Genomic DNA, 21,536 nt, shown 5'->3' with positions numbered 1-21,536 from the left:
GGCATGGATAGAATTTCTCGATCAATATTTTCATGCTCCAGCCAACAACTAAAGTATAGGGGGATTGAGGGCGTTTTTAGGTGGGTTCAGAAAACAAATGTATGCAATTTACAGCGCGTATAACCTTTTTACGCTTTTGAAAATGGTTCAACCTGGTGTCAATCTAAACGAATATTAAAATAAAGAAGCTCTGGGGCTGATTTGAGGACAGTGCAATAATTTTTATAATAAAGAGACACATGGAACCTAACGAAAATTTTTACCAGGGTTCCAATTGCTCAACACTGTTTAAGGGAAATGTTTGAATTATATCCTTCAGTTTTTACCTTTTACTTTCTGAAAATGACATTTACATTATTAAGGCAGAGTGAGGTGAAACATGGAACACTTTGAATACAAATGTGAGGTTTATTCGAGTATTTTTTGTAACTTTTTCGACAATTATCGGCGGTTTATCACAATTGTAATAATTTGTGTGTATTAAAACGCATTCTCCGGTTAATAACTCGAAAAATTTTACGCAACATGTTTAGATTTCCCGAACTGCCCTTATGATTCAGAACTACCATTCGGAAAACAAAATAACTAATTCAAATTTTCAAATCTAGATTCCTTCTTAATTGAAAATTTGCGATCTCTGCTCGTTGAGAGATTTCATCTATTTTTTCAAAGGTGAAATGATCCCCTCTTTAATTACTGAGCAAATATTTTACTCCCACACAAAATGGCGATGTCTAAATTCTCTATTGGTTAGTGTCTTTCCTACTACCGATCCTGTCGTTAATCAATTCCACTCGACTCCAGAACAAGCTGATTCAGAAGTTTCCACGTTGACTTTATCTCATGATGAGTTAAGAAATTTACTATATAACCATTAAAAAAGACTGAATTTTGATCTGTACTCCCGCAATCTTGACGCCAAAAGCCCATTGAAAATAACTAATGCCTTAGGTACATTATCACGACCAAAATTTCTTTGGGACGACACTTCAAAACGTTGACACTTTTTTCCGCTTTAAAATTTACTTATGCTGCATCTATTCCGGCTTCTCAAAGACCTTTCATGAAATGCCATAAACAATTACGGCCAACACGAGTGATATGGAAGCGTGCTAATTTAAACACTAGCACATAAAGCACAATGCCGTAAGGCACAATGTCCTCATATCGCATCCAGCAATCGTAATATATCCCATTACGATTGATTTGGAAACGCATCCAACCGCAAGGTGGGAATTATAGGATAATATTTACTGAACGCCCTGCTCCATCGTACACCCACTTCTAATTGATGTTGACATTGTAATTATCCAACACTTTTGTAAGCGTTTACCCACGTGCATGTATAAAGTTAATCTTTGTCAGAAATCCTCCACTCCAGATATAAATTCATCCAGTTGGGAATCGTTCCAAAAAGGTTTACGTGTAACAAGTGGTTATTTGAGTTACATGAATGGCGAAAATTTGGAACACATAATTCAGTTACCAATGCTCAGATAATTGCCGGCATAATCTATCTATCTGCGTTATTTAAAAAAAAGGGTAACTAATTTGAAATACGCTCATTATTTTACTCTGTTAGGGTATCATATATCAACGTCAACTCGCATTTTTTGTAATTGTTCGCAAATGGAGTTTTCTGCCATTTTGTCGTAATGTAGGTATTGGAATTGTTTGTTATGTAACAAAGTAAAATACACTTAAAAACGTTCTTTTCCTACATCCTTTCCACTTTCAATGAAATGTTTTCCCAAAACGTTTTGTTTGTTTCCCGATGGAATCACCGGTTGAAGTATTCTATCCATATTTTTGACGACTGAATTGTAACCAAAATAAGCACCCCTTTCCTAAAAATGCTCCGCACTAAAGAGTATCACAAATCTAGCCACTGCCTTAACAATTTTACTAGCATCATGGACTGTGTGATCATTTCAAAGCCCATTCTATTCCAATAATTTCAAAACTAAGCAAGAATCTTATTTTATAGTCATGTATTAATGCTCCATTGGATTTTTTTAAGGGAGTATCAAATGCAATAAGATCTGAAAATAAAGTTAAATTTAGTCCCACTGTAATGCAAATTTGACATGTTGGAGCTTTTTTTTTGTTAATTTTACAAACATTTATACAGTTTGTTTATATAAATTATTCATTCTTTTATATTGTGTTTTGATTACGCTTGTGTACGCAATTTAAACGTTTGCTAACAGTATAAGCGTTTTTTCGCTTAGTCTAAATCCTTGAATTGAATCAACATATCTTGAGAAAAATTTGATACGAATTTGAATGAAACTAAAGGGGAACTCCATGAGGGTGCGTTGTCGGACATTTTCGAATAGACCTAATAGAAGTTTAGGCTTGAGTGAAACATGAAGTGAATATGACAACTTGGGAGGTAATTGAGAAAAACTTAAAGGGAACGTGTGAGGGTAAGTTGACAATTTTATTGAAACTTCAGGGGATATTCGAGGAGCTAGGGGGAAGCTGTAGTGGAATTGGGGTAGAAAATGATTTGAACTTCCGGAAAGAGGTACTTAAAAGAAAATTAAGGGAAACATGTAGAAAGTTTGAGAAATAGGGGATGCGAGTGGAACTTTAGGAAAACGTGAGGATTTTAGAGAGACTTGAGAGGTGGTCGAAAGGAATTTGAAAGAAACTTGAGAATTAGTTGAGAAGGAATATCTCCAGACTAATACTTTATTTATTATTCATAATAATATATCATTTGGTATACCGGGTGGTGCACGGTAAGTAGGAACATAGGGATTTAACATGGGAAATTAGTTATATGCAATATCCTGCCCTCCTGTACATTTTACAGAAAAAACTGTAGTTTAAAGTTGTTCATAATTAAAAGGTGCATGTTTTTACAAGTTTTATTAAGCTTGTGGTATACCTGCAAATTTAAAAATAAATTTCAACATTGCTGTTATTAGTAGCAATAGCCATGACTTTTGTTGTTTTATGAATTGCTAATCGTACTAGACAGTTTTTAATGAAGATTTTGAATATGGCATCCCGTTTTTAATACCTTTTAAGATGACGGAGACACACAGACGTGGTGGTTTAGTATCACATTTTTTCCCAAAAACACAATTCTCATTTTCTGCGAAGGGTGCTTTGCAAAAACGAAACGTTCTTTCGTTTTGAACAAAAGGTTGACTTATTTCAAGTAGTGTCATTTACGTTTGTGCTAGTTTTATTGCGAAATTATTAGTTATTCTTATGTATTTTGTTCTAATTTGAATTATAATTTTCTTGCAAAACGAAGGTTCAATTCTGTACAGATGAAAATCGAATTTTCTCAACACAGCTAATTCCCTGCCAACGCTGCAACCAGACAGATGGATCCAGCTGTCAAACTTTTGTTCACAATAAAATAACGTTTTGTTTTTCCAAAGCACTCTTCCCAAAAAATTAAAAATTGTATTTTTAGGAAAAATGTGATACTGCACCTCCATGTGTGATATATCGTTGTAAAGAGAAAAAAAGACGTAATCTCAAAATGTCAAAATTCAAAATCGCGCCCATAAGAAAAACTAAACGTGTGTATCCGTCATCTTAAAAGTTATTAAATACGGGATGCCATATTCAAAATATTCATTAAAAACCGTCTGAATAATGTGTTAATTAGAAATGTCTAGTACGATTAGTTTACCATGAAAAAATTAAAAACGAAAATCAGAAAGTTTCGCTTTTTTGCGATATTTTCAAAACTATTGATGATCTTTTAAATTTCTTTTCAAATTGTTATTCAGCACGGAAATTCGCAACTTTGCCCCCATTTAACCAACTTTCTATCTCTTAAGCTAAACGAGATCCCCATAGTTGTACTCGAAAAATGGACACCGTGTATATGCGGCTTCATAGCAAACGTGAAGAAAAGTGTGTCTGGCGGTAACCAGTTGTTAGGGCACGCCAATCGAGGTTATTGCGTTCAGAAAAGAGGGCCCGTTTCGGTTTTTCTAACGGGCGAGATTCAAATAGTAAAAGAGGTGGAAGAGCGCGAGGATGGTAAGCTAATTTTCGCGAGCCAGCCTGTACCAATTCGGGGACGCTAAGTATTATTGTTCTTCGCGTACCTGAAATGATACGTGCTTACTTGCGAAAATCAACTTACAATTCTCGCTCTCCTGCCTCTTTATCTATTTAAATCTCGAACCGAAGCTCTCTCGAAGTTAACCGCAAACAAATTACAGTAGATTCCGGGAAAAGAAAAATTCTCTAGCAGCCTGATTAGTAGCAAGTTCTTTCGCTTACGAGTTTGTGATAAACAAAGAAGTTTACCCAAAATCGTCCTGAAACCTTCATTTTCATGCCTACTTCTTGTCAGGAAATTTGAGTTTCTATGACAGAGGCAGAGCAGACTACGTGTCCTGTCGCTTGTCACATTACTGGCCGCACCCACCACTTTATCGGCCGCACCTACCACTTTACCGGCCGCACCGCCACTTTACCGGCCGCATTTGTGACATTTCTAATATCTATAATGATTCCTGTCATCACTGACAGATTGACATTATATATACAAATTGAAATGTTATATTAAAATACGATTTCGGGTAAAATGTTATACAAAACTCGTCAGTAAAATGACATTACTTACTACTTAAGGTTTATTGCATCCCTTAACTTATAGGCAAGTCTGGGCAATCTAAGACAACCCTTTGCAGAATACCAGCGAACAAATGGGTCGCGTTTACATCGTATGATTCTCCATACATGAATTTACAACAAATGTGCTTGTAAGTTGCAAATAGAGTTAGTTGGTAAAACGGACAATAGGTGAGCAAAAGTTTAAAGAGAAGTTCAAAACTGCCTAAAACACCTTTTATAATATCTACCTTAAATCCTCCAACCCTCATCGCCATCAAATAATAGAGAATTTTATCAATTCATGTCTAAACTCCAATTTTCGTGTAACACGCATTGGCGTCCTAATTATCTTCAGAAATATTCAATTGCAATGTTTGGCACAACCCTACTCAAAGGGGTGCAGTGCGTTTGAGAAAAAAAAGTCTTATATCGACTTCAAAGTTGGATCCTGAACGCTTAACTGATCATGTATCACTCACCCTGTTTACGAAAGAAGTTAATAACGATAAAGGCGAAACTGAATTCGGAATATTAGATTAGGGGTTGTTGGATATTTCTTGCAATGCGGCGGTAAAAGAAGGAGAGGTGATTGTTATTACGTTTATGCTACAGTATAGGTACAAATTTGTTAATTTTCCGCTATTTTGGCCCTACACACTGAACAATTCGCAAAGATCTGATAACATAATGGTGCCGTTGCAGCGCATAAAAGAGAAAACGAGTTAATCCAGTGAATGCGCTGCCGTTCTGGGTCACACTTCTGATTTAAAAGTAAGGCTTCGGTCTATATTATTTTAGTAAAAATTCTGGCGCCGAAACACCCCTACGCAAGTCAGTCTTCCGTAGCAGTTTTTTGATTCAAAGGAAAATTACACGAGTCCGAATTATATTTAAGTATTATGATTTCTATGTTTTTTTGTTTTTCTCAATTAAGTTATTAACCGCTTCGACAAAGAGCAACAAGTTTGTTCGGATTTTTAATGCAAAAATTTCGCTTATTCATTGAGACTTGACTTATTTGTAACAGCGCGGATATGCGTGACCATTTCCCATTTTGGGACACGAAACATTTCCGCACACATTTAGAAGTGAACTATGATTTATTGGGCACTATTTTAATGTTTAGTCATAAAAACGGATTCTTGAATGCGATTGGGCCAACATCAATCGCTATTCGAAGACGTCTAAGTGGACCCAAAGTAAATTTCAATCTTTTATGCTGTGAAATAATGTTTGATTTAGGCAATTATGCTTGTTGAACATAACGATGAAGCTGGACGAGTGCGTTCTCAAATCTGCTGTACAGCAATTCAGTTGTCAAGGAATATACAGCAATGTCAAAGTTCAGCGACAACTATGTAAGTTGAAAGGAGACTGACGGCAAATTTTGAATTTCTCTCAAATTGAGGTCGCAACAGTATGACAACAGGCAACTTACCAATAGAGCGTTTGTAGAGTGTTGAAGCAAATAAATTTTCGCGGTTATTGCAAGGATCACTTCACTACCACGAAGGACCAAGCTGGTCTGCCATGATGTCACACTGCACTAGAGTATAACCCTTGTCAAAGCCACCCTCCGTCTGCCGCCTTTTACAATGCAAGCGCGCCGCCGCCGCTAGAATCGATATCATCCACGCTACCCATTGCTTTAACCTAAACCAACAAGGTTGTTAATAATGATCTTTCTTTATCTTCTCATTCATTATAATAAACAACCGGGGGCGAAATATAGTAATAACGCGTAATAGTGGAGGAAGGCTGCAAATCAATGGAGGATAGCGCTGAGGCACAGTGAAATTATATCAATTTCTAATATACTCTCCCGTGCCTTTTTGGACTTAATCGCATTACGCTGAAGTGTTTGGCTGAGAATTAATATCTAGATTGGAATTGGACTCGTCGGTCGTCCAAGCCATTCGGAATTACCGAAGGCGAATAAATTTTAATAACCAATTTACATATATGATAAACCTTAAAATACACAACGACGCGGTGATTTTCTCGTTTCTCGAAATCGCAAACTTTGGCCGCAATCCCACCAAACATTCAATTTTGAATTATTCAATTTTGAATTCATTTACCCTCGCGATCAACTTCTCTGATGTCGTGCGGATGTTCCACGGTATTTTCACGTTAGAATTTCCGTTGCGAGTACGTAATTGTACGGCTATTCTGGTGCTTAATCTAAATTTTAAAAATACAGCCCCTTAAATATTAAAAACTTAGCTTCTTCGAAACACGCCCGTAATGTTCCGGCATAAAATCTTAATGGTAATCAATTGGAAACGTCGTTGTTTCAGATTTTAACAAAATACCTAGTTTTTGCGGAACGTGATGCTGAAGTGTAATATTGACATCGATAATGGCAGCTGCCAACAAGGGAACTAACATAATTATCAACTGTGAACAGTGGGAATAAGTTACTTTTTTAATGCGCACATGAATATTTGCGGGCCATTGCACGATCTGATTAAGGTGCAAACATTTCATTGCGCTAGAGTGACAAGTTACGTTAGAACAAATTTATTAATTAAAGTGCTAGATGCTAATAAAATTTATAACTAAAACGGCAACCGGTAAAAGGGTAAAAGACAATTAATTTGTGCTTTCTTTTGATGCAAACTCTCAGTTATAAGGGTAACTTTGGACATTTCCATACTGCGGAACATTGGTAATTTTTCCCATAAATAAACTAAATAATAACTAAGCAATGGTGAGAAACCTCAAGTATGGTTGTACCGATTTCTTCAACAATTTTTCGAGACTCACTTTCAACGAGTCACTAAATAAAGGCGTTCGACCATCCAATTTTCGAAATTTCTGCTAACCTTAGTTGAATGTTTTGCATTCTATAAAAACAAAGTCGCCCGTTTTTAGGAATTTTATATAAGAAATTTGCACTTAAAGTTATTCTATCATTCCTGAAGAGATCGATTTATGAGAATTTATGAAGTACATCAATCTAAGTGATCAATAATTTATAGATTACTAAGCTAGTTATGGTATAAATTATTTCATTACATAAAATATTTAACAGAGCCGTTGAGAATAAAATAATTTTAATAGTTTGAGTTAAAGACAGATCACTTAAATCCCTTCAGAGGACATACATTTCTTAATTAATTTTTCATGTCACCATTAACTCTGTCTGATGGTTAGTTTCCACGAAATAGTGAAAGCCTATTGATGTCTGCGTCTGCGTAAGAATTTGTGTAGCAGATACTATAGTAAAATTGGATATATAATATAATATAATAAGCGGAACCTTTTGGAATATGTTCGGGCACCTTCCAGGATGACACTCAAAAAAGTCCCACGGCCTCCCTAGTGGAATAGCCGAGATATCCCAGAATGTCAAATATATCGTTATGAATAACGCAATATTTTTTCATTCGGTCTCATTTTTTACATACAAGACATCTGAAATTTCCGATTTATTGTCCAGTGTCAAAAAACCTGCAAAAACTGGGATTTTCATATGGAAAAGCTAGAATGGGTTTAGAGCTATAAAATAAAGTTTTGTATTATGCACGACGATGAAGGGAAACTAACCATCTCGTGAATTAACATCATATCCCTTTATCGTCTTGTATAAATAACTATTTTTGAAAAATACATCAGTAGTTTATTGCAAATTGAGTGCTGCTTGATGAAAGGAACTCTTAAATAGGTCTTAATACCTACTGCCGTTATATTACTACATTCGCTAATTATAAACAAGCAGTTATACCTGATGGAGGCTGTAATTACTTAATATAATGCAACGTTTTGTGTTTTTTACCGTTTTGCGCAGTTATTACAAGTTGAAATTTGAATGTTCTCAGAATAAGCGCCTGTTGTTTGAAACTTTGAACATACCTACATACAAATCGAGTTTTAAAAATGAATTTATAAAAAATGAGTATTAGAAACCCGACATTCCTGCGAAATAGAGCAGTAATCCCTTTGGCTCGCTATGCAAACGACTTATAAGACTTTTTCAGTTCGCAGAGGGTAGAAAAATTGATTAAAACAAGGTGACGGCGCTTTTGCACTTAGACTCCTGGGACTCCAAAGTGCAGCGTGATTGAATTGGAAACTTAATAGAGCGAGAATGAGTTAAAGTGCTTACAAAAAATTTTAAATTGAGAGGATTCCCTTGATTTTGTTGTATATGATGTAATACGATATGCAGCTAATCATATTTTCAGAATCCACCAAATTTACTGTTTAATATTACATGAATATCACGTAATTTCCCTTTTCCAAGCACGCAAAGCTACTTATTCTCACTTTCTGTACCCTAAAATTATATTTGGCTACAATATTTCAAAGAAATTGCGCACGTGCATACAATCTTAGTATCGAACTGCAAGTATATATGCAAAGCAATTTCGCTTGTTCTAACAAGGATTGAACGTGCACGAATTGCTCGTTTAAGCTCATATTCCGGTATTAAAAAAACAGAAAGTAAATTCGTAATGCGATTTGCGCCATCGTCCTAACAAAATTGTAAAAAAAAGGCGCAACGCTTCTCTTTGATTACTGCATTATTCATTATACAATATGCGTAATAATTTTGTAATTACGAGGAGACGCGACTTGATTAAGCTTGTTATAATATCAAATTTTGTTTTGCATGTTCCAAATTCAGAATTTGTAGTAGACATTTCTGAGTTAGGAGATGAGCTTTTCGTTCTATTGAGGGCAATAAGTGTACCTATGTAGGTACGAAATGTCACTTTTTCTCGAATACCATACGAAATTGGGGTTGGAAAGCTGAAGATTTAAAGAGGAGGAAATTTGATTGGTTTTATTAGGTTAAAAGTCTTTCATTTTCCTTTTTGGCTCGCAATAGAAAGAACGAAAATCGTTTACGGCACAAACTTTCCGATACTGATGTTGTGGCGAAGCGTGCAGTTTTCCGTTGAAAGGGCATTTCATTAATTGTGATTGGTTGTGGTTGAGAAAATAATCTCGTAATCGAGGGCTGGAAAATGTTTTGGATTATTTCTCATGTTTCTGTCACAAATTCGGTTAAGAGTCGGGGAAACTTACTTTTTGCCTTTTGGTAACTAGCTATACCTACCTAAAACCTACTAAGTATTAATGTACTTATTAGTCAGTTGAAGAAACTAATCGAAAATCAGATGTAATGTTTGATCACAGAGTCATTTTGGATACCTATCTATTAATATCCTTTTGTTCTGTTAGTCGCCCATGTTGAGGCTTTCACTCAGGGAAATGCTTCAATTTCTCTCAACGTGGAAACATCAGAATATCATTAGCGCAAACTGTAACCAAAGGGCCTATTCAAAGTGCTTGTACAAATCGGGTATATCTCAAATCTAGATATTATGCAGCTATTGCATTTTCAACTAGAAAACTTAGCGACTTAATATTTCACCGTTGCGACGCAAGGTATGACACTATCGATTTTTGCGTGGGTTTTACGAGCGTAGGCGTAAGCGTGACGTGTACAACATGTCGTCATATACACGTAAATTCCAAGAATCGTGTTGATAGTTTTGTGTGGCTCGCGTTTCTTTTTCTTTCCATTTTCTCCAATCCACTTGTTTTTAATGCGCCAGGGTTGAGTAGGTAGCAAATCGATAAACCGAAAAAAAAGATAGGTAGTAAAAAATGAATTAAGGTCAGGTGTATCGGTTTATTTTTATTTTCAGTGAGTACTGAGGTCATGAACACGTTTAATTGTATAACCTTGCATAGAGACTGGGGAGTAATGTCATTTACCTCCCAGCAAACCGTTTTCGTGTAACCTTTCTGAATGAAACACGAACAGAACAAACTCAAAGGTATTTTTTACTGGAACTTGCTCATTATATAGCCTGTTATTTGGACGATGAGTAACTATATAGGCGTTTTTTTTTGGAAGAGGAAATTTAACGAACATCTAACTGAAATCGTATTCCAGTTCTAGATGGGAATCTTAGAAATTGATTCAAACTTTCAAGTTTCAAATCAACATGAAAGCAATAACGACTTTTAGAGAAATTTAGGAAATTAGAACATGGATAGATAAAAGATAATGTGGGAATTTTAGAAGAACCTGAGAAGAAATAGAGAACAACTTAAAATGAAGGCCAGAGGAACCTCGGAAGAATGTGATGAGAACATGAAGGAAGCTTAATAAAAGGAACTTGAGGGTGACTTGAGAACAACTTGAACAGCTTTGAATGCAGCCTATGAGGAAGTTTGAAGGATAGTTGGTGGGTACTCTGAGAGAAATTTGGGGGAAGCTAATGAAAAACTTGAGAACAACTTGGGAGAGGTTCAGAGATACTATAGGGGGAGTATTTGAGAGCTTAAGGGAAAGTTGAAGGGAATATGCGGGGTACATGAACTTACGAATACGAATTTGAGAAATACTGATGCTAATTTTTACATGTTTCTTTATTTTCTCCGAATTTTTGTTTGTTTAAATCTGACTTCCTTAATTAAATTGGATTTTATTTTATATAAGCAATCACAACATTGACACAAATAATGTATGTAGTCCGCTAGTTTATGGTAGGGAAATCGTAATGAGAAACAAGATAAGTAGATAGATCTGACTTCCTTAATTAAATTGGATTTTATTTTATAAGCAATCACAACATTGACACAAATGTATGTAGTCCGCTAGTTTATGGTAGGGAAATCGTAATGAGAAACAAGATAAGTAGATAGTAGATAAATAGTAGCCCAATCTTGGAACTGTTTGAAATTATGGAATCTACAAGCCATATTCTATAAGGAAATGTTTTTTTCCGGTCGATCCGAGACAATTTTTCTCGGGGCCTCAAAAAAAAGGCAGTGTATAACGTTCCTTTTTTCCCAAAAATCGACTACACCAAAATTTCTCGGGAAAACACTTTTTCGTATTCATTTTGGTGCGTAGAATCCAAAACAATTCGTACTTTTTCGATTAGACTTTTCAATCAAAAGTTATAGACTAGAAACCAATTTCGAAAGAAAATTCAAAGGGCTGTAACTTTTGAACTAGTAGCCCAATCTTGGAACTGTTTGAAATTATGGATTCTACAGGCCACATTCTATAAGAAAATTTTTTTTCCGGGCCGATCTGAGACAAGTTTTTTTTGCGAGCCTCAAAAAAAGGCAGTGTATAACCTTCCTTTTTTACCAAAAATCGACTACACCAAAATTTCTCGGGAAAACACTTTTTCTTATTAATTTTGGTGCGTAGAATCCAAAACAATTCGTACTTTTTCGATCAGACTTCTCAATCAAAAGTTATAGACTAATCAATTTCGAAAGAAAATTCAAAGGGCTGTAACTTTTGAACTAGTAGCCCAATCTTGGAACTGTTTGAAATTATGGATTCTACAGGCCTCATTCTATAAGAAAATTTTTTTCCGGGTCGATCTGAGACAATTTTTTTGCTTACTTTTGAAAGTATTCGAATACATTCTAAAGCTTTGATTATAGTAGTCTATATTCAAAGTTCTAAAGTATTTGAATACTTATTTTTTAAAGAATTTGAATACTTTTCAATGTATCTGTATCTAGTATTCGCTTGTGCTGGACGTAAAAGTATTTAGTAATCAAATACCTTTGATTTGTGTAAAGTATTTACTATTTAGTATTCAAATACTTTTTGAAAGTATTCTGCCTAGCTCTGAAAGGTAATTTAAAAACAATGACATTTTACGTAAATAATTTATTGTAAATGTGTAATAAAAATACTATGATGTGAGGAATATGAGATGAAATGAACTTATGTATACATTCATGTCAATACCTAAACTCTAGCAACAGCATGGGAGAAAACAAATTTAACTTTTCGTAACATAAAAGAACAAAGATAAGTGTGACGGTTTTCTTAGAATAAACCTTATAAATATACTAAGCAAAGTTACAGCATTTTTGGATAAATATAAAAAAATTACAGTTTATTTACAGCCACCACAGATTGTTGAAATATAAAAGGCACCTATTACTGTGGCATTTGCAATAGTCACTGAAACAAACGTGACATTAATCGATATTTCTCCTTGAACTATTGTACCACGATTTAAAAACTAACTACAAAATACTAACACGATGGATGATGTTTTTCATTTAAAAGTTATCTGTTGCCAGACGAAAGAAAATAATACCCTTAAAAATAACTAGCAGTTTTTTTTACAAATTTATACAGTAGCTTCCGTATGATCAGTCTTGGCACGTTTCACACTTTCTGTCTCCTCATCGTCGGTCGCTGCCCTTTTACACACACTACTTTTAAACTGAACGATGATAGCCGTCATGTTATCACAGCCAGTTCCATCGCACATTGTGTCCGGTGCCAAGCAATAATCAAACATCTGAAACATTGCAAAATAAAAGTTTTTTTCAAACAAACCATCCCAAGCCTTGATGCTCACCTCCTCACAAATTTTGGAAAGCTTTCCCGGCGAGCTCTCCAACTTTGACTTGACGAAATCGACGACCTGCTGACTAGACATAAAGTTCCAAATTCCGTCGCACGCGAGCACCATAAATTCGTCCTCCCCCGGATTAATAGTTAACGTTTTTACGTCCGGCAGTGCGGTGATCATTTGCTCGCGATCCGACAACTCCTTGTTTTGCTTGTAGGCGTGATCGCCGATGGCGCGCGAGAGATTGAGGCCGCCGTTCACGCGACCGTCGTGCGTTACTCGTCCGCCGGCCTTCAGGATTCTTTGAGTCTCAAGGTCGTCTTCTGGTTTGTGATCCAAACTCATGTCGACCGCTTTACCTAAACGAGAAAAAAGCTTGACAATCACTTGTTCACTTTGCTCTCCCCCCAAGCACCAGGAAGCAAAAAAATAATATGATTCAACCCTACTTTTCAGTATGTTAGAAATGTCAATTAGGAATAAAAGACCCCCCTCCCCCCTTCACATTTTGGGTATGTAACAAAAATGAGTAATAGAGGAGATTTTTCCCAAATAAAAAGATCCAAAATAGATTGATCTCTAATAACTTCGTCAATCGCAAAAAAACCAAACAAAAGCTTACCATTTCTGCATACAATGCACCGCGAATCGCCCGCGTTTGCGACGTACAGCTGATTCTCTCTCAACAACGCAACAACCGCCGTACATCCGCTATCAGATCCAGGCTCTTCTCGCATATTTCTGGCAAACTCTAAATCGGTCTCATCCATAGAATCACAATCACCCTCCTCTTCCTCCTCAATATCTTCCTCCTCCAGCTCGTCTGTCTCCTCTTCGCCCAATTCGGAACTCGAATTATCGCCTTCATCCAGTTTGTTGTCTTCATCGTCGGATCCGCTATTGTCTACAAGCATATTTGTGAGGTTATGTTAGCAAAAGTGGGCGTCATTTACCATTAGGCCCTTGGAAGGTTTTGTCCTCTTCATCCTCAGACTCGCTCTCCGATTCAAACTTCAACAGGGTACTGTAAAGCTGCTGTGCGTTGCGTTTAGGTCGTGTTTTAATGGGAGACGGCATGGGAACACCTTTAGTCTTTGCCAGCGCCTTTCCCTTACCCTTCTTAACAATTTCCCCATTCTCCTGATGACCATCGACATTATTCTCCACCGCCGGGACAACGGTTTCACCATTTTGTACAGGTTTTTCCTCCTTGGCATCACTTGATTTCTCCACTTTAGTTTCGTCTAAAACCCGACTTTAATTTTGCGTGTAAATAAAAAGAAACAAACCTTGCACTTCCTCGGTCTTATGGTTAACCACGCTTTGCGAGCTACCCGAACTGGTACCAATCCCTTCTCCAGAACTCGAAGGCTCATTTACTGATGGACCATCCTTTTTCGCCCGAAGATAAGGTGAAACCGGTTGTTTGTCGTCGTCTTTTTGTAAGTTGAGCATGTGCGGGTGTTTTAAATTCGACGTATACTTTTCTATCACCTGCTCCAAGGGCATTGTGGCCTCCTCATACAAATTACTGACGTTTTCTTCGACGTCACTATTATCGGACTCATTCTGAGTTTCTTTGGCGCCCGCGATTTCTTTCAGCTGGGTAATGACTTTCGGTGTCTCGATTGTAGCGTCGAAACCGAGAAATGACTCTTCGAGTGCCTTTTCCAGATCGTTACTTTTATACGGTTCACAGCTCTTGATGAAGTCTGGTAGTTTCTGAGCGCAGTAGTGGGCCACTTCGTGACCTCCGTGCCCATCGTACACTGCGAACAGGGCTGTGTTTACGTCGAAGTCTAAAAGGCAATTGTGAGCGTCCTAAAAGAAAGGCTTCGTTAAAAATGCAACCGTTGAAGACGAAATTACCTCCTGACTAACGCGCCAACCTTGCATAGAACTTGCACCAATTTTTAACCTGTGATTTTCTTCATCGGTTGAGATTTTTTCCGTAATGGGTTTTGCTAAGTACGAACCCATAATTTTAATGAAATGGTATCGATATAAAATGGAAATTTCGTTCAGATTTACAAATTTGATGAACACACGATGCCGGTAACGATGATGTTAACTTGCGTCCATGCTGAATTGACTAATTATTTATCCGCTGATGGCGCTGCGATCTGGCGGCAAAAGTTTACTTCCTGTTTTTAATATGGCGGGAGCAATTCGAATTTTAAACATTTGAATCGAACATTGATGAAATGTATCGTAATTATATTATTAGTTAGGTACTCGCTTTGCTTGAAGAATTCGCAAATTGAAATTAGAAACGCACAATAATGCGCCATACTTTTGCAACGCACCCAGGTCTTCGTCAGGTAGCGTATGTATAATTCCTTAGGCAGAGGTGCACTGCTTTATTATGGGCTACCGGGAGAGATATCTGCTGGTGGTCCAGGTCCTACTTATAGGTCCGTTAGTTATACTATTTTGTGTGATACGGATTATCCTTACGCGAAGGGAATAAATCATTTCATCCACATTCATCTAGGTACTTTTCCCCATTGGCAATTTTTCAACCATTGTACTACCATCAAATTTGGTTATATAAATTTAATAATACTACGACCATTGTTATTTTGTTTCCAACCATAGGTATGTACTTATAACATGTTGTGTACCTACTCTTGTTGTGCATCTTCGCAGTAGTAAACTACTAACAATAAGCTATATCTAGTGCTGTCGTTAGCACCATATACAGGGAATAAATATTTTACTGGGTGCAACTCATGACAAATCCATGGGCAATTTTTGATTCGTCACACAGCATTCCGTTGTAGTTTTGGTCCATGATGAATCCATAGGTACGACCATATGAACTTAATTCGATTCAGAGATACTACCTAAAACCATTATAAGTATATCATCATAGTGTAAGTTCTATTCTTTACACTAAGGTATCATGTAGGTATGTAAAATATACAATGCTAAAACTAACTCACAAAACATTACCACTACAGATATATAGCAATCCATGCCATGCTATTTTGATTGAAAGCTCTTGTGACGAGGAAACTTTTATGTTATATAACATTTATCTCTAAAACTTAAGGATTTAGCACAATTTTAAAAAAGTGTTTTTTTACGAATTTGAATCACAAGTAAGCTCTTAATTGAGCAATATCCCGGTCTTTTCGACAAAAAAGGCCATCGTTTAGAAATTCAATCGATACAACCCCAAAACTCCTTGTATCTACCCTGCAAGTTCGGAAAATTTCAATCCGCCATATTTTTTTTTGAAAAAATGCGCAATACAGCTATTTGTTTCATCAGGCACGAGATCAAGCATTATGAAAATTGAAATGAAAAGCCTCGTCAATTTTTTTCTCTGAAAAACAGAAAATACACTGCTTTTAAAGTAATTAAACAAACACTCGTATATCAACTTTTACTCTCTCGAGATACCTATTCATATAAGTTAAATCATTTTTATTATACAGGGAATCCACCTTCTGTAAGCGGACGATAGAGCCTCAATGGTTGAGATTAATGGTAACGGTTTGTTGGTACGAGAAGCCTGAGGGGAAGCCTAAAACGTATTTTTAGGTATACAGGGTGGTGACTTGCGTCACGCATCATAGGGATTTCAATGTAAAATTCATAACATGCGATTAATTATGGCTCCCCAAATTATTTTAGAGCAAAAATGTATGAAGGTTTTTTGTAGAAAAAAATTTTTTACGTCAATAAACCGTGTTAGTTTTCAATTTTTTACATAGTAAAGACGGAAAATTGAGAAAATAAAACCCGCATCTTTTTGAATAATCTGCGATGCCATGGAATTTTCTAAAACAAAAAGATGTCAAGTTGTCAATTAGCAGCTGGATTTTATGATCGACTTGGTTACTGTCTTGCAGCTAATGGTGACTTATTCGAAAATTTACTGTCAATTGTTGTATTAGCAAACCGTTTTTAGTAATTTGGTCTTTCTTTATGTTGAATTCGCTGTTCTAAATATAATACTTTTTGATAGAATTTGATTTGTTTTATAGCAGACATTCCATGGCATGACGGATATTGTAGTTTTTGTATTATAAAATTCCATGGCATCACAGATTATTGAAAAAGATGCAGGTTTTATTTTTCCAATTTTCTGTCTTCATTATGTAAAAAATTGGAAACTAACGCGCGGTTGATTGACGTAAAAAATTTTTCTCTATAAAAAACCTTAATACATTTTTGCTCTAAAATAATTTGGGGAGCCAATATAATGGCCTGTTATGAATTTTACATTGAAATCCCTATGATGCGCGACGCAAGTAGGGTGTTCTCGAGGGCAGCCTATACATTTTGATATTTTTTATAGGTATCCCCGGGTATCCCTTAACAAAAGAATTATTTTTGTAGGTGTTATCGGTTTTTTTCGTAATGCTAACCGCGACGCTAATCGTTTTCCGGATATGCTTTTTATACAGGGTGAAAATTTTATCTTAAAAACATTTTTTAAAGAAGCTTTTTATGACATCCATAATTATAAAAAGTTTGCTACTAATCCATCCACGTACCTACATTCAATTTGGGGTCGGGTCAGTAGCATACTGCTTATGCACGGTCAAAGGGGACACACTGTTTTTAAATAGCAACCACGTAGTGAATTATTTGTTGATACAAATTGATACAATAAAACTCGTTTTTCAAATAATTGAATTTTAATATTTCTTTAGCTAATCGACTTCGAATCGTATAGACCGATTCATCATCAGACCTTAAGAGTCAGAATATTGGGCTGAATAATACAAATCCTTACATATTAACATTTGACGTGGACAAGTTATACACATAAAAATCGGGTTGAGCTTACTTGTGATTCAAATTCGTAAAAAAACACTTTTTAAAAATTGTGCTAAATCCTTAAGTTTTAGAGATAGATGTTATATAGCAAAAAAATTTCCTCGTCACGAGAGCTTTCAATAAAAAAAAAGAAAATTAAAATCGGATCGACTATTAGGAGCAGAGATACAAAAAAATATATTGCGGCTAATGGCGCCATTTTGACGGCCACCATTTTGGTTTCCTGCACGGATTTTCGAGTGGCTCCTTAGCTCAAAAGTTGCCTTTTGGTATTAACTATTACCACAGAAAGTGGCATATTCCAATCAAAAAGTGCAGTTTTTTTTGGCGTACCCAACGTACTAGATACCTATAATCTTTCCACTTCTCAATACCTTATTTATTCTCGGAATAAATTCATGGATACCATTGTTAATATATCGTGTCAAAAAGTACTTATCTTCCTAATAGATTTATCGAGAGATGAAAGATTGACCAATAATTTAATAAATAATTCAGATATTGACGTTTATTTTAAAAAAACATTTGAAAAAGATGAAAATTGCTTGTATATCTTAGGGGGTATTTGACTTGCATATTTAAGAATTGAACATAGGAGATTTGTATGTTCAGAGTTAAAATTTACGTACTTAGAGAAGCGGAGAAAACCCGTGTAAACTGATGAAGAATTCAGAGACATCTTCGATTTTTTAACACCCAACTTGTTACCATGGTAACCATTGTAAATAACAATACAAACATTGCACCAAAAGTGTACAAATGGATAATCTATCAAAATTGGGCATTTACTTTGACGAAATAGATAAAGTGAGAATATTAGAACCGGAAGTATCAAACCAAACCAACGATTTAAAAGAGGAATGCAAAATATACGTTGAAAGCGAGTTTAACTACGACACTTTACAAGCCATATTAAAACTCAGCTTATTTCAGAAATCAGTGAATTTCAAAAGATAAGTGACGGGTTCTTATCGATAACAACAAATTTGGCCAACGAAGTCGAAAAGCAAAAAATGAAAGCGATCGGCGCGCGAAATTTATTGCAAAGCATGACGAAGGAGAAGGAAGCGCAGTGTCAGCAACTTCAAGTTGGGTTTTTGAACATTTGGGCTTATAGGGTTTTGTGTACATTGCGATTTTAGGCTTTAATATCGGAAAAATCGATGGAGCTGGAAAGGTTAAAGGTTCAACTTACTTCCCTTCAAAAAATCGAAATGGAGCAGAACGAGATTATTAACAGGCTCACACATTCTCAATAGACACTACTTATGTAAATATCTTTATTGTTACTGTTTGTGTAGGGATGTAAATAATACCAAAGGTTATTATAGCCCAAATGGTGTGGAATAAATATTGTCTCATCACCTACACCTTCCTATATGCCATTGTAAGGGAGGTGGGTAAAGTTGGTGTGATAGGAAATTCTACAGTTTGTTTCACAGGATCTCAAGCAATTTTTAAAATTGATGTTTTTATAGAGTTCTAGAACAATCACGATCACAGTCCAGTCTGCATTTCATCTCACCCAATCCTACCTCTAATATTTATGTAATTGTTAGTAATTAGTTTCTAGCCTTTGGCCATCAAGTACATCAAAAGAGTTTGAATACCAATACCACTTAGCAGTAAAATAGAAACTATTATTTAAATATTAAAAGTTTATTATGAAAATTGGGAATTACAATTATTCCTAGAGCTCTGACAGCCGAATTCATTAATAAAAATTGATAAATGTATCAATACGAATAGTAATCCTATAAGGAATTTAAATACATATAGATATAGAGGGTAAAATACTGGCATATAATAATTTAACAATTAATAGAGAAGTAGACCACACCTCATTTTGCGCACATACGACCGAAATATTTACATAGACCTCATACATCGTCATTCCATTTGTAGTAGCAAGAATGCACCCCGACCAAATTAGGATCCGCCATACGTTCTTCGAACAGGGCCAACAGCTATCCTTGGTTGCTCGACTTATTCGATCTCAGTCTTTCCAGTCCGGTTCTCTCCTCCTCTTCGTCGCTAGTGTACGAGGACATGCCAGATACGGGTCCGCGCGACGTCGCTTGCATCAACTCTTGATCTGGGGCTTGTCGACTTTCGTACAGTAGTATGTTTAAAGTCTCCTCGTAGATGCGTGCCTCGGGACATTCCACTTTGGTGTGCTTTTTATCGGTCGCGTAAACTATAGAGGTGCAACACACCTCGGAAACCTTTTTACCGTGCCCGTAAAAAATCCAACAGCAAATCTCACTGGTACTTATAACGTCCTTTATAAACAGCACCCGGTTGTTATACCATAACGAAAGCTTATCGAATAATTCTATGTTTTTGAGCAAATTATCATCAGAAGTGCTGGTGTAAGAATATTTATTGTTGTGTCGATTTATCAACAATTTAATCACAGGTTTTGTGGTTGAACTAATTAGCAGTTCTTCCTCCTTTTGGGATGTAATTAATGGTACTTTACAAATGGGTTCCGCTTCACGCTCCTTTTTTAAAAGTGCTTGGTTGCAAGCATCTGCAAGTTCGGCTATGCAGTAATATTTTGCCTCCGCTAATAACTCTGCGATTTCTCTACTACTCTCGGGTAAAAACACACTGCCGTCACGTAGAAAATTTAAAACATTACCGAAATGCTTGCCACACCTATCTATTAAGATCCACCCTACAAAGTTAAGTATAGCAAAGCTGGTTTAGTAGACCGACTGTTTACCATCGGAATCTGATAGAACCTCCATACGACCGCTAAACATGGCTCTGAGCATAGTGTCGTGTTTCGTTAACGTACCAATGGTGGTGTAATGTAGGCAACCGCCTACATTTAGTTTCACATACTGCGAGGGGTTTCCTTTGATAACTGTTTTTCCAGACATTTTCGGATCTGCCATAAGTTGCACTTTCCGAGGATAAGGAAGAGGTTACGAAGGTTCTGATAGTTTAAATTTCACAACAACAGTAAAATGTTGTATTGTTCATTGATGATTCATTGATAATGTTATCTTATCACAAGAAATTGATTGTATTTGAAAGTAAATTGATAGGGCGGTGTCAAATGTCACTTAATATCGATTGCTGTGGCTCATAACACGCCTAACGACGATCGTGACAATAGTTTGCTAGGTAAAGCCAGCTCTACACAATACATACAGTATCTCCCCGGATAGTTTGTACGCCAGGAAAAAAATTGTGTTCTAAAAAACGCGAAATCGAGATAATTTACCGTAGTTTAAACGTTGAATTTGCCTTCCAAGGCCATGCAATTTTCTTGCTTTTAACAAAAGGTTTTTATTGCACCAATGAATTTTTTTATACAAAATTTTATTTAAAATAGCTTGCAACCCCTCAATATCTTTAAATGCGAATTGACATCCAACTTCAAAACATTATACCAAAGAGTAACTATTGATTATACTATAATTATCAATCTTCTCTTTGAAGTTACATGGGAAGGGATGGATCACCTTGCTCCACTTACGTGGGTAGTAGCCACGGACCTCTTAAAAAAAAAAGAGGTCCGTGGTTAGCGCAGTTTATTCATCCAACTTAAAACCCCAGTTAGTTTGAACATACGCAGTAGAGGTTGAACATCTCTGGTTTTACTCTGTTCATGTTAACGAGCTTGGATGTACAAGCATTTAAGCACACAGTTTTAAAATTACCCGAAGAGCAATTTTTGTTACTAAATTTCGTCATATTACAATGTAATTAATTTTTGGGAATTTATTTTTTTATTTTATTTTATGTGATATTGTGAAATCTCTCGAATAGATA

General features: G+C 36.0%; 3 protein-coding genes across 3 annotated transcripts; 1 reads left to right on the top strand and 2 right to left on the bottom strand.

The window, feature by feature from the left end:
• Positions 1 to 12,260: 12,260 nt before the first annotated feature.
• LOC116177314 (probable protein phosphatase 2C 60) lies at positions 12,261 to 15,057 on the bottom strand. Its single transcript, XM_031496255.1, has 6 exons — positions 14,826 to 15,057; positions 14,246 to 14,777; positions 13,910 to 14,200; positions 13,579 to 13,860; positions 12,963 to 13,315; positions 12,261 to 12,902 (listed from the first exon to the last, which is right to left on the bottom strand). The coding sequence occupies exons 1-6, from the start codon at positions 14,934 to 14,936 to the stop codon at positions 12,729 to 12,731; spliced, it is 1,743 nt and encodes a 580-aa protein (XP_031352115.1). The 5' UTR covers positions 14,937 to 15,057; the 3' UTR covers positions 12,261 to 12,728.
• A 3,400-nt stretch (positions 15,058 to 18,457) lies between these two features.
• On the top strand, positions 18,458 to 19,397 carry LOC116177318 (intraflagellar transport protein 20 homolog). Its single transcript, XM_031496260.1, has 3 exons — positions 18,458 to 18,630; positions 18,684 to 18,838; positions 18,893 to 19,397. The coding sequence occupies exons 1-3, from the start codon at positions 18,510 to 18,512 to the stop codon at positions 19,007 to 19,009; spliced, it is 393 nt and encodes a 130-aa protein (XP_031352120.1). The 5' UTR covers positions 18,458 to 18,509; the 3' UTR covers positions 19,010 to 19,397.
• Positions 19,394 to 20,834, bottom strand: LOC116177316 (BTB/POZ domain-containing adapter for CUL3-mediated RhoA degradation protein 3). Its single transcript, XM_031496258.1, has 2 exons — positions 20,479 to 20,834; positions 19,394 to 20,430 (listed from the first exon to the last, which is right to left on the bottom strand). The coding sequence occupies exons 1-2, from the start codon at positions 20,651 to 20,653 to the stop codon at positions 19,718 to 19,720; spliced, it is 888 nt and encodes a 295-aa protein (XP_031352118.1). The 5' UTR covers positions 20,654 to 20,834; the 3' UTR covers positions 19,394 to 19,717.
• Positions 20,835 to 21,536: the final 702 nt, after the last annotated feature.

Source organism: Photinus pyralis, unplaced genomic scaffold (genome assembly GCF_008802855.1).
Source record: "Photinus pyralis isolate 1611_PpyrPB1 unplaced genomic scaffold, Ppyr1.3 Ppyr1.4_LG7, whole genome shotgun sequence".
Classification (NCBI taxonomy): domain Eukaryota; kingdom Metazoa; phylum Arthropoda; class Insecta; order Coleoptera; family Lampyridae; genus Photinus; species Photinus pyralis.
Note: the sequence above shows the minus strand (reverse complement) of the source record. Positions and strands in the feature narration are given on the sequence as shown.

Coding starts and splice junctions, on each gene's coding strand:
- LOC116177316 (XM_031496258.1), bottom strand. CDS start 20,653: ATGGCAGATCCGAAAATGTCTGGAAAAACAGTTATCAAAGGAAACCCC. Junction 20,431..20,478: donor GGTTCTATCAGATTCCGATG/GTAAACAGTCGG, acceptor TTAACTTTGTAG/GGTGGATCTTAATAGATAGG.
- LOC116177318 (XM_031496260.1), top strand. CDS start 18,510: ATGGATAATCTATCAAAATTGGGCATTTACTTTGACGAAATAGATAAA. Junction 18,631..18,683: donor ATGCAAAATATACGTTGAAA/GCGAGTTTAACT, acceptor AGCTTATTTCAG/AAATCAGTGAATTTCAAAAG. Junction 18,839..18,892: donor CGCAGTGTCAGCAACTTCAA/GTTGGGTTTTTG, acceptor TTGCGATTTTAG/GCTTTAATATCGGAAAAATC.
- LOC116177314 (XM_031496255.1), bottom strand. CDS start 14,936: ATGGGTTCGTACTTAGCAAAACCCATTACGGAAAAAATCTCAACCGAT. Junction 13,316..13,578: donor GTGCATTGTATGCAGAAATG/GTAAGCTTTTGT, acceptor TTTCTCGTTTAG/GTAAAGCGGTCGACATGAGT. Junction 12,903..12,962: donor TTTCCAAAATTTGTGAGGAG/GTGAGCATCAAG, acceptor GCAATGTTTCAG/ATGTTTGATTATTGCTTGGC.